This window comes from Branchiostoma floridae, chromosome 3 (assembly GCF_000003815.2).
Source record: "Branchiostoma floridae strain S238N-H82 chromosome 3, Bfl_VNyyK, whole genome shotgun sequence".
Classification (NCBI taxonomy): Eukaryota; Metazoa; Chordata; class Leptocardii; order Amphioxiformes; family Branchiostomatidae; genus Branchiostoma; species Branchiostoma floridae.
The window spans coordinates 14,662,232-14,674,321 of record NC_049981.1 but is presented as its reverse complement, the minus strand read 5'-3'; the positions used below and the strand labels follow the sequence as shown (position 1 = coordinate 14,674,321).

At 41.6% G+C, this 12,090-nt stretch overlaps 2 protein-coding genes across 3 annotated transcripts in view; both read right to left on the bottom strand.

Moving 5' to 3' along the window:
* Positions 1-3,491: 3,491 nt before the first annotated feature.
* LOC118411969 (hydroxysteroid 11-beta-dehydrogenase 1-like protein B) lies at positions 3,492-6,411 on the bottom strand. The gene is made up of 4 exons (XM_035814504.1): positions 6,243-6,411; positions 5,875-6,081; positions 5,285-5,445; positions 3,492-4,667 (listed from the first exon to the last, which is right to left on the bottom strand). Exons 1-4 carry the CDS (start codon positions 6,340-6,342, stop codon positions 4,494-4,496), a joined length of 642 nt encoding a protein of 213 aa, XP_035670397.1. The 5' UTR covers positions 6,343-6,411; the 3' UTR covers positions 3,492-4,493.
* A 92-nt stretch (positions 6,412-6,503) lies between these two features.
* Positions 6,504-12,090, bottom strand: part of LOC118411983 (hydroxysteroid 11-beta-dehydrogenase 1-like protein) — a 12,302-nt gene continuing 6,715 nt past the window's right edge. For both annotated transcript variants that reach the window (XM_035814527.1, XM_035814528.1), the window contains exons 2-3: positions 6,960-7,090; positions 6,504-6,882 (exon numbers count right to left, since the gene is read on the bottom strand). In XM_035814527.1, coding sequence (XP_035670420.1) covers positions 6,784-6,882; positions 6,960-7,090 — 230 coding nt within the window. In that variant the 3' untranslated portion in view covers positions 6,504-6,783. The remainder of the gene's footprint in view (positions 6,883-6,959; positions 7,091-12,090) is intronic.

Below are 12,090 nucleotides of genomic sequence, written 5' to 3'. Positions count from 1 at the left end.
AGATTGTTTTTTTTTTATTCGTCTTCATCTTGGCATTCTTGTTAGCCAATCGTCGTTAGTCTCTCAAATTATAAAGCTTGACAATTAGACATCATTTGACTAATACTTAAGATGAAAGATTCAAACGAATGAAGAAAGTTGAGTCCTAAGTGGCGTTTCTTTCTATGACGAATCAAATTTACAGGTTTTGCACATTGATCTGTTGTCAGCGACACGTTACCGTTGCTAGTATAGGGCCACGTGAGGCGAACCGTGGGATATTTGAAAATGATAAAAAAAGGATGAAAACGTGAAAGTTTTAGTCTTGTACACCCGCCTATAGACTTTGCGTATGACAGCTCTATTGATTATCGATTATGCATTATCAAACAGGCCATGGACACGGCAATGATATATATATGTACAACAGTATATACAATCGTCCATGGAATTATTAACATTGATTGTGATAATTGTCTTAGAACCACATATGGATGGCGCAATGTTAGATAACAGGAAGATCTATTATACTGGCCATAGGTGGTCCTAGCTAGGACAGGGCAAGCCCACATATGGTTCTGATAAGAGTTCAATAAAGGGACCAGACCACAAGTCTGTCAATCAGTTCTGACCAGGCAACCACAGAGTGAACGTCTCATCCTATTCTCCCCTACATTTGGTGGCAGCATCCTATTCTCCCCTACAATTGAAACGCCGTGTTATGTATGTTTCAATGCGACATGAATCATCGCAATCAGATATCTTTAAATAGATCAAGTTACAGCTCAAGGCATTCTGGTCCATTGTGCTGCTAATCTTACAGCCTGATACACACGTTGTCATGGGAACAGTCTGCGCAAGGGCTACTCACTGTTGCAACGTAAAAGCAAGCTCATTAAACAATCACAAGCCGCTTCTTCACAAATATATCCTCTTGTTCACGGGAAGGTCGTTTCGCCGTAATCAGATCTCACTCTTCAACGCCTAGGTGTAATGGTCGGTCAGGGCTTCATGAATTGAGAGGCTCCCGCGCCCATCTTCCCCGGCGTCTCTCGTGCTCTCTTCAACGTGAGTGTTCGTTATCTCGATATCCTGACGGCTTCGGCCCAGTCTGTAGCTTCTTTACAACGCCATCCGCGTCAGACAAGGCTTCGGTACAAACAAGCGGATTTTGATTTGCTTCCCTGGCTGTATAATCGGCTCAGACATGGTCAACGACAGCTTTGGCGAACTGTTGGACAACAATCAGTCATCTGTTCCCGACTTTGACGGGTTGATTCCCTGCTATCGGTGGTACGTACAGAACAAAACTGTGCCGTACGAACAGGCCCACGAAGCGTGTTCTGTGTATGATTTTGTTGATATGGGAACAGGGATCGACATCATCTTTTGGCTGACAGGGATCTTCATAATCACCACGAACCTTATGGTCCTCTTGGGAATGATCGCAACACGGAAGCGCCTCAAACCAATTTGCTTCTTCTTAGCAAACCTGGCAATGTCGGACCTGTTGAGCGGGATTGCACTTCTGTATCGCACCGAGGGCCATGTGTTTCACAGTGTGAAGTACGGTTTTATGATGACTTTTGTTGATTTAATGGCATTTACACAGATGATTTCGGCTTCAGCTCTATCCATATTGTCTGTGAGCAGTTGCCTCGCTGTAACCAATCCCATATTCTTCCGCACCCATGCTGGCAATATCAAACGCATAACGTACTCTGCTATGGGTTTTTCGTGGATTGGTTTTTCACTCCTTGGCTTCTCTCCCAGTATGGGATGGAATTGTCTAGACATGCAAACTTTGATCACTGGAAAGTGCATCAAATATTACCCCATGGCATTCTTCATCATAACAATATCTATAATGTTTGTCCTTGGTAGCGTCATGCTGTTCACAAACATTATTGTGTACATAGTTATCAAACGGCGGAAGAAAAACAGACCTCAGCAGTCAAACACTCCGACTCCCCAAATGTCCAAGAGGAATGATCTTAGACACAACAGTAAGGGTGTTGATCAGGAAACAAGTAAGAAGCTTGAAGAAAGTGAACAGAGGGCAAAAACAATAATACTACATATTGTGGTAGTGTTCACCTTCTGGCTGATAACATTTATGATCATCCCCATATGTAATGCATACAGGGACATGTGCCCTCGTATGAATGTTCTAGTCGCAGCAGTATGTTTGAGCTCAGCATTCAACCCTATTACAACAGTTGTGCGTACACCTCCCTTGAGAAGGACACTCCGGCAAAAACTGACAGATGTCCATCGGATGTTTGCAACCGTGATGCGAGAAAATCCACAGGACGAGCACCTGGAACTTGGAAATGTTGCACGCCTTCAGAATGGCGCCACCACACAAGCACAAGCCTCGCACCTTTCAGAGGAATAGGCTGTTGTGACAGAGAACTGGTGTCCTTGACGACACAAAGACGACATAGGGATGGTCTTCTGAGTAAACGGGTCAATCTATTTTTCATTTGTGGAAATGCACTAACGTTATAATGCAAACTTTTTCACACAGTGAATTACCAAACGTACATGTGCAATGCATCTGTAATATTCTCACATCAGCCTAGTGTATAAAGCTGTCTGCACTTTTAATACATTAAAGCTTTTCATGTCTGTGAAAACCGTTGAATCTATGCCACTTTTCTGTGTAGCTCAGTATAGGCAGTAACAATTTCAGTCTACTCTCCAAGCAAAGGTTGAGTGGCGGAGATATAGTAGTAGTCGGAAAAATTACACTGGCGCTCTTCTTACCTTTGCTTCAGATCGGAACGGCACAAGCCTATTAAATCTATTATCACTTTGACATATTCAGGGCGTTTTGTACCAAGGTGCTAAGTCTGCGCCGGGAGTTTAGGGTTTCCGATATAGTAGTAGTCGGAAAAATTACACTGGCGCTCCTCTTACTTTTGCGGAGTGGCAGTGTAATTGTTCCGACTACTACTATATCTAAGCGACTCAACCTCTGCTTGGAAAGTAATTTCAGTCAGGCCGTGAGAAGGTGTTTCTGTTTGTATTAATAGATTTATCTGACTTGGTATGGAATTCATTCAAGTAAATCTCCATTGCTACTTCACACAGGAAACCTGCCCTTGATGACAAGGCTGGGAATTACAGCTTCAGATGTCGAGTAGAAGCCGGTGATGAACCGTTACCACTCCAGGCTTCACACCACAAATTATAGTTATAAATTATAGAGGGAGAAAGTCTTTGGGAGATTTGAAGTGTTTTGCACTTGACTGTGCAATAATACCAAACGTGATATTCAAAATCGCGGGCATTATTACCCCCCCCCCCCCCCAAAAAAAAATCTTAGGAAAACCTTTGCAGTCATATTGAGCCGTCAATGAAGTAAATTGGAATTTTCTTGGTCACGATCTTAAACGATGTTTGCCCGCATGTCATGCCGTACAAAGAGTCGGTGGGGTAATATCCAAGGTCACCAGCACTAGCAGCTTTGTAACATAAAAAGTCGCCCAATGAGATTTCTTTTCAGATTCAATTTTCAGAACTTTTTTTCACACACGTACACAGTAATGTTAAGTAACACTCATTGCATATCATTGCATATCGACCTTCAGTGAGCAAATATGATACGTGGTTGGTTGATGAGAACTCATTGACATCCTTCGACTTCGAAGATGGTGTCCAGTCAATTGAAATACATTCTTCATAGTTTGACGTTCTCCATTGGTGTTTCAAGGTATACAGAAATCAGCTGCGTAAACATTTCTCAAATAATGACTTGCGAATTGAATAACAATCTGTGTTGGTAGACGTATTCGTAGTTTCCGACTTAAAGGAAATTCTAGGGAATTCATTCCTTCGTTTCGTAATTTTTATTTTAAACCTGCTACAAATGAATTGCAAAATGCACTTATAGTCCAACAGATTGATAAGTTCTAATCTTATCTAAAGACTTTACAACTTCCACTCGCTTCAATACGCAATTATCCAATTATACTTCATGGAAATCTTACTGTAGTATCCACTACCCAGCATACCACACTGTTCTACCTCACCCAACCTTGCTATAAAAACAGAGAATAGCTATAGATAGCTACTACAGTTTAAAATGATACCAAAAAACTGTATTCATTTCATATTTTCTAAACTATAAACCTGACAGTGACAACTTGCATTAGTTGGTTAGGGCCTAGGGAATTGGGGAACTCCATCAACTTTAGTCTCTATTAGGCTTCACATGCTGCTGGCCATGGAAAACAGTAGAACTGCCAAAAAAGGATAGATTACACACCAAAGCACTTTGCTTCCTATGGCACTGTTTTTGGCTGGGTATCTCCTCTGGTGTGTTATGTGTACATTAAGCCAATTCCCACTGTTTTTCAACATGTGGAGCCTGATAGAGGCTACGTGATTTATGCAAATAAGGACCTCATGACAGATCTTTAGAGATCTTTAGGACATTTCATCTGATCATTTGTAAGGGTTCAGTGAATGTATGAGGTCGTTGAACTCTAGTTATGTATTCCTATATATTATTTCTCGACAATAGAAGGGGCGATGGCACGTAAGATGCATGTTGCTCTGGTGTAGGACGGGTGGTATATTTCCCTTTTCCGCAAGGTGGCTCCCTCGATAATGACTTTGGCAGTATCTTGGGGCTGTGCCACGGTCTTCATGAAGTACTCTCGAGCTGACTCTCCCAGATCCTGTCAGTGCGACAATCAGGAGATAACTTAGTGAAACATGTATGGTACACTACAACATGCTTTAATTGCGAAAGAAATTGTTATGATAACCTAAATAGCTTTTTATACAGTAGCATGTACAGCAAAAAATGTAGGTTTAATTTCATCTCGCCAGACGCCCATGTCTTAGGAAGTAGCAGAGCTATACAACACACATTTCAAGACAACGACAGCCATTTTAGGCAGCAGTGAATATAACATGACTCTTCGTGATTGGAACATGTAAAAAAACAAGTTCTAGGACTAGTGTATTTCGGGTACCACAGGGGGGCATGTTGGGTCCACTGTTGATCCTGATTCACCGAAATGAGATTGATAGTACATCTATAGTGTAAACCTGGCATCAGCAACAAACTGTTTATTTTACCAGTATGATATATATTTGCCTCATTTTAGCCTTTCAACGTCCTTGTATGATTTCATTGTGTCTGGTCGTAATGACCTACTTTTGATCCTAGTACACCAAAATGGCACAGAAGCTAGGATAAGCTTCGGCGTCCTTAATATAGCAAATTGGGCTCACTTTTTTATCCTGGTAAACAAAAATGACGTAGAAGATAGAGCTGAAACAATCCTACCTGTATGGCCCCCCTCAGTCCTTCAGTGTCCACAGATCCCAGCACGGCCAGAGTGATGGACACGTTGTGCGGCTTCATCTCACACCGCAAAGAACTGAAGAAGCCGTCCAGGGCGAACTTCGCTCCGGTGTAGAACGTGAACGTCGGATTTGGAACTTTACCTAATATAAAGTGACATGCAAAAAAATGGTATGTTTCAAACAAATTCAAAAGGTTTGAAGTTGTAGACCAAAAGCACAATATGTACAACATAATTAAAGTGAAAAATCTAAAATCTAAAGTTTAAATACCTGTATGCCCATTAAGTTATCATCACTGGACACAATTATATAACGTTTCTATAGATAGAAATAGCATATTGAACTTCTGATGCAATACCATAGAAAGCCGCAAGAGGGCCCATCATAAAATTTCATTGCTTTGACGGCATCTATGCATATGCCAAATATCATACAGATTCGCCTAAGCTTTTCGAGATGTACTGCTCAGTCAAAATCTCCGGGAAACAGCGCTGAAAACATAACCTTCTTGGCGAAGGTTACGGAGATGTTTCTCTTCGGAAAGAAGAATCTAAACCAACAGCTACGAACCGAGTAGTCCGGTGACGACGGTTATGTTTCCCTGACTCTTCTTCAACATAGGCAGTGCCAGTGATGCGAGCCTGACGTGGCTGAGGTAGTTTATGTTAGTGTAGTCAGCGAGGAAGTCCATGTCCGGGTCAGCGTCCCACACTTTGGGAAACTTGCCCCTCTTGTGTGAAGACCCCCAGTGGTTCAGTATGATGTAGTCGAGGCCACCTGGATGTGACAGACAGAAAAGAAATAAATAGATATTTTTCCTCTCACACAATAATATAGGATGAGCCTAATGGTATAGTATTGCATGCGAGTAGCTTGTCAAAGGCTATGGAGAGAAAAATCTGCATTTTCACGGATTTGTTGCCTTTCTAGTTACGTACCCAATTTGTCGCTTGCTGTTTGGATGGTCCTCTCACAGTCCTCTGGTTTCCCCATGTCTCCTGCTACATAGATGGCCTCCTGGGCTCCCAGGTCCTTCATCTTAGCTACAACCTGGACAAATACAGGATGGACCAGAAATAATGTCTCCTGCTACATAGATGGCCTCCTGGGCTCCCAGGTCCTTCATGTTAGCTACAACCTGGACAAATACAGTATGGACCAGAAATAATGTCTCCTGCTACATAGATGGCCTCCTGGGCTCCCAGGTCCTTCATCTTAGCTACAACCTGGACAAATACAGGGTGGACCAGAAATAATGTCTCCTGCTACATAGATGGCCTCCTGGGCTCCCAGGTCCTTCATCTTAGCTACAACCTGGACAAATACAGGATGGACCAGAAATAATGTCTCCTGCTACATAGATGGCCTCCTGGGCTCCCAGGTCCTTCATCTTAGCTACAACCTGGACAAATACAGGGTGGACCAGAAATAATGTCTCCTGCTACATAGATGGCCTCCTGGGCTCCCAGGTCCTTCATCTTAGCTACAACCTGGACAAATACAGGATGGACCAGAAATAATGTCTCCTGCTACATAGATGGCCTCCTGGGCTCCCAGGTCCTTCATCTTAGCTACAACCTGGACAAATACCGGGCGGAGCAGAAATAATATGATGGTCTTACTAAACCTGCAAAAGTTTATCTGCTATGTTTTACCTCTCTAAGTCGCTCTTCCCTCCTGGCCGTGATGACAACTTTGGCACCAAGTCTTGCATACTGATACGCCACCTGCTCCCCCACACCGGTACTGCAGCCAGTCACCACTACTCTGGCGCCTCTGAGGATTTCTGGGATTGGGTGACATGTTTTAGATTTTATTACCTCCATGAAATGTCATGGAGGTTATATTTACCTTTGCCAGAATGGCTAAGGTTATGTTTTGGGCTTGTGAGTCTGTGTGTCTGTGTGTTAACAGCATAACTCGAGAAGCCTTGGATGGATCCCGATGATATTTGGTAGGTGGGTAGGGGTCGGGAAAACGAAGGTCAAGTTCGATAATGGGCCCCCTAGCGGCTTGCTAAGGTACTGCAGCGGAAACTCAATTTTTTATATCTCGTGTTCTGGACGTGCTGTGGTCATGATTTTTGAGTGGTAGATAGTCCTTGAGGCAGAGAGTAAGTGCTGTGAGTTTGGGCCCCCTAGCGGCTTTTTTGGAACTGCAGGCGCCGGTTTCCTTTCAAACTTTGGACGAGAATAACTCTACAACGTGTTGACGGATCGTCATGATTTTTGGTATGTAGATAGAATGAGTGATGACTTACATAATGGTATACTAATTATGCAAATCAACAGCTAATTTGCATAATTAATGAGGAAAATTCATAAATCCACTGCATTCCATGATAGGACTTTCAAACTTGTCAAACTTGCTGGGAAGGAGAGAAATGTCGATAGATATCAATTATGCAAATGATGACCTCATTTGCATAATTAATGAGAAAATATGAACATGTTGACGGATCATCATGTTTTTTGGTATGTAGGTAGCGTAAGTGAAGACCTACATAATGAGATACCAATTATGCAAATCAACAGCTAATTTGCATAATTAATGAGGATATTTTATGAATTCACTACATTCCATGATAGGACTTTAAAACTTGTCACATATGTAGCTGAGAAAGAGAGAAATGTTAATACATATTTATCATGCAAATGATGATCTCATTTGCATAATTAATGAGAAAATATGAACGTGTTGACGGATCGTCATGATTTTTGGCATGTAGATAGCCCAAGTGAAGACTTATATAATGTGATACTTATTATGCAAAAAAACAGGTAATTTGCATAATTGATTAGGAAAAGTTAATAAATCCACTGCATTCCATTATAGTACTTTCATCAAAGTTGTCACATATGTAACTGAGAAAGAGGGAAGAGAGTAAGAGGTGTATTAAAAGACTTTGAAAGAGAATGGATCAAAGGATCATCATGATTTTTGGTATGCTGATAGCTTAAGTAATGCTTGATACAATTTGATATCAATTAATTGTAACTTGGGATCTAATTTGCATAATGAATGCCGAAATTTTATAAACCAACTCCAAGCATATAATTATAAAGAAAATGAAATGAGTAGCGCATTTGTCTGCAGACATCATTCTACATAACAAACCTGGTTTATTTGGCAAAGGTATGTGTTCGTGGAACTCTAGTTTACCCTGCGTTTGTCTGTGTGTGTCTGTGTGTCTGTGTGTTAACAAGATAACTCAAGAACGGTCGGATGGATTGGTTTCATACTTGGTGTGTTGGTAGGGTGTGATGAAAGCTGGAAATGATTGGATTTGGGGCCCCCTAGCGGCTCCCCTTGGTACTGCAGCGCAACTTCTGGTTTTGCTATTTCGGTGTTCTGAACATGCTATGGTCACGATATTTGAGTATTAGATAGCTCTTGTGCTCAGGAAGAAGTGACATAAGTTTGGGCCCCCTAGCGTCTAGTTTTGGGATAGCAGGGGTATTTTTGTCAAAAACTTCTGAAGAGGATAACTCAAGAAGGGAACAACGGATTTTCATGATTTTTGGTATGTAGGTACCTCCGCCGCTCTTGTACTGGGCTACGGTCTCTGCTCAATGCCTAGTGTCAGGCTGAGGAATGATAAGCAGGTGAACTTGGAAGTCAGTTTAATAGTCTAGTATACTATACAGTCACGTACTCAAAGGGAGGAAGACGATGCTTTGTTTCTTTGGCCATTTGTCATCGGTGCGCAGAATGTACAGTTTTTTGTTGAACTTCGTATAACGTTAGATACAACTCACATTGAGCGACCTTGCTCTTGTATCTCCCGGCAATTGGTGAATAGATAGCCGTGAAAGTTATTTCAACCTCCTTGGTTATTCTTACATCACATGAACATATACATGAGCATACATGATTCACACCGTGGCGTCCATGATTACGAGCCAGTATATGGTCACGCACGTGAACTACATGTGAACGCGCGACATCGACAGACCAATAGCGGCACTGCTACCTGATGACGTCATGGAAATGCCCATGAAAAGCCCATGTCACGCCTCCGACCCACCCACAAGCACGCCAACTGAACTGAGCTTTTGTCATTCCACAGTATTAAAAGCTCGCCGAATTAAAAAGAAAGTAAACTTTTCAATGGCAAGGAAATAAGACAAATCAAACGAAGTGACTATACACTTGGCGACGGTCTAGCTGCACTTACTAAGTACTGTTACAGTATTAGAATACATGTGCATGTAGTTCAATTTACAACAGAACAACATTAGTTACCTCCATGAAATGTCATGGAGGTTATATTTACCTCCATGAAAAAATGGAGGTATAGTTTTGAGTGTGTCTGTGTGTGTGTCTGTGTGTGTGTGTGTGTGTCTGTGTGTCCGCATAGTGTGGTCAGCATAACTTGAGAATCTCTTGATGGACTACGATGATATTTGGTATGCGGGTAGGGGTTGGGAAGACGAAGGTCAAGGTCAATTTTGGGCCCCCTGGTGTGTGACCTTGGTACTGCAGCGCAACTTCCGGTTTTGCTATCTCGGTGTTCTGAACATGCTATGGTCAAGATTTTTAAGTATTAGATAGCTCTTGTGCTCAGGAAAAAATGACATGAGTTTGGGCCCCCTAGCGTCTAGTTTTGGGATAGCAGGGGCATTTTTGTCAAAAACTTCTGACGAGGATAACTCAAGAAGGGAATAGCGGATTTTCATGATTTTTGGTATGTAGGTACCTTAGACAATGTTGTACAAGATAAAATACTAATTATGCAAAATAGGAGTACATTTGCATAATTAATGTGCGAACATGTTCAGGGCTCCCTTGGAAATCAGTCATCTAGACTGAAGGGACTACCCTATAAGATCAATCAATCAATCAATGAGAATATTCTATCATAGCAGTTTTTTCAATGTATCTCTTGTCCCGTACGTGATATGGTCGTGACATTTGGGTGGTAGATAGCTTTTAGCGTCATGACAAAGTGGGGCAAGTTTCAGTCCCCTAACATTCAATTGTGGAACTGCAGGGGCGTTTTTGTCAAGACACTCCAAAGAGGATAACTGCAGAAAGGAACGACGGATTGGCATCATTTTAGGCATGCAGGTAGCTTAGGCAAAGATGTTCATAATGATATACATGTTATGCAAATGATGACTGAATTTGCATAATTAATGAGGAAATTGTACAGTTCCATTGTTTTCAATAACTGGACCTCAATACATGTAACACATGTTAATTATGATAGGTGGAATATAAGCAGATACCAAATATGGTAATGAGGAACTTATTTGCATAATTTATGTAAAAATTGCAAAACCTCTTTATGATTAATAATGGGAATTTTATAATTGTGACATGTGAACGTTAGTCAATGATTAACAACACCATGCATACATTATGTTAATGTTTTAGTCAATTGCATGAAATTTACGAAAGCTTTAAATTTTCATGGAGGTATGAGGTCGCCGAACTCTAGTTTTACTAGTAAGAGGCAGAAAGGATAGGTTTTAACTGTTATTTACTATTTCAACCCGCTATTTCACGGTGTTTAAAGGACAAGAAGTGTGCTAACTTTGATTCTCCTGGTTACAGGACTCAGGACACTCACAATGACACTGAAGTGTGTGAAACGTCCAACGTGCTCTTTGGTCAGAAAAAATGTTTGTTAACTTCTATCGTGGATGCCCAATCTGTTGGTTTTCTGTACAGCAGACAATATACAGTAAACCAACAAATGATATCTGCTTTTGTCTGGCCGTGTTTTGACTTATTAACTATAGAATTCAGATTTGGTTGCTATGGCGACTGCATGAGTAGTCTAGAGGGGTCTGGCTGGGAACAGTTGGAAAGAATAACACTTCAACAAAGTTTATTCTGAGGCATGCCGGAATGCGCACTGTGAACATAGTGAGCGAAGACACAGCAGCGGGCCTCCTAACCAGGGGCCCTTGCTGGTAAGTTTCCTGTATTTCAGAATTTCTATTTTACCAAGAGAAACAACATTCTGCAGACTGGATGTGAGAGATTTGTCTTCCCTCTCGCTGCTGTTCCCTTGTTGTTGTATTTTTGCAGCCGACGAACGCAAGCTGACGAGCCAAGAGAGTCTTGAAAGAAAGCTAAGGAAAGGAACACTTGATCTTCTGTCTACCTTTCTGAGTTGTTACGATGTGCACTTTCGTTCACCTGGGGTAAGTCCTTTTACTTTACCATGCCTCGTCACAAGACCAATGGGTCTCCACTGAGTAAGAAAACAGAACAGACAAAAAAACGAAAGTACAGCTCAACAGGATCGCAGACTGATGATGAACCACAAGATGTTTTGTCCAGCGAAATCGGCTCGGACAAATCCTGTAAGTCATGTGGTCTCGGAAAAGACATTAAAGGTCTGTTGCAGAAAATCACAAAACAATTAGATGATCTAAAAAGCCAAGTCAATCGCGATGCCCTGCAAATAGTCAACCTTGCAAAAACGTGCCAACATTTCCAAGATGAAGTTGAAGACCTAAAGAAAGAACTGAAAACTGTGTCAACAAAGCTGAAAGCCTATGAAGATAAACAGGAGAAGTATGAAAAAGACAAGGTAACAACTCAATATAAACAAGTACACCTAGAGGCCCAATCTAGGAGAGAAAATCTCCTTTTTCATAACATTAATGAACAAATCGATGAAAAGCCGCATCAAACAGAAAAACTTGTGACACAAATCCTGATTCACAATTGCAAAATACCAGAAGAAACAGTCCGGAAAATGAAGTTCCAGCGGGTTCACCGTCTCGGCAGAGTCAAAGTTGGTGATAAGGCAAAGCCGCGGCCTATCAT

Bases quoted from the DNA above. Each gene is read 5' to 3' on its own strand.
- LOC118411969 (XM_035814504.1), bottom strand. From the start codon at position 6,342: ATGAAGGACCTGGGAGCCCAGGAGGCCATCTATGTAGCAGGAGACATG. The intron at 6,082-6,242 runs GTACGTAACTAG...TGTCACATCCAG, and splicing joins AACAGCAAGCGACAAATTGG to GTGGCCTCGACTACATCATA. The intron at 5,446-5,874 runs GTTCGTAGCTGT...ACTTTATATTAG, and splicing joins CGTCGTCACCGGACTACTCG to GTAAAGTTCCAAATCCGACG.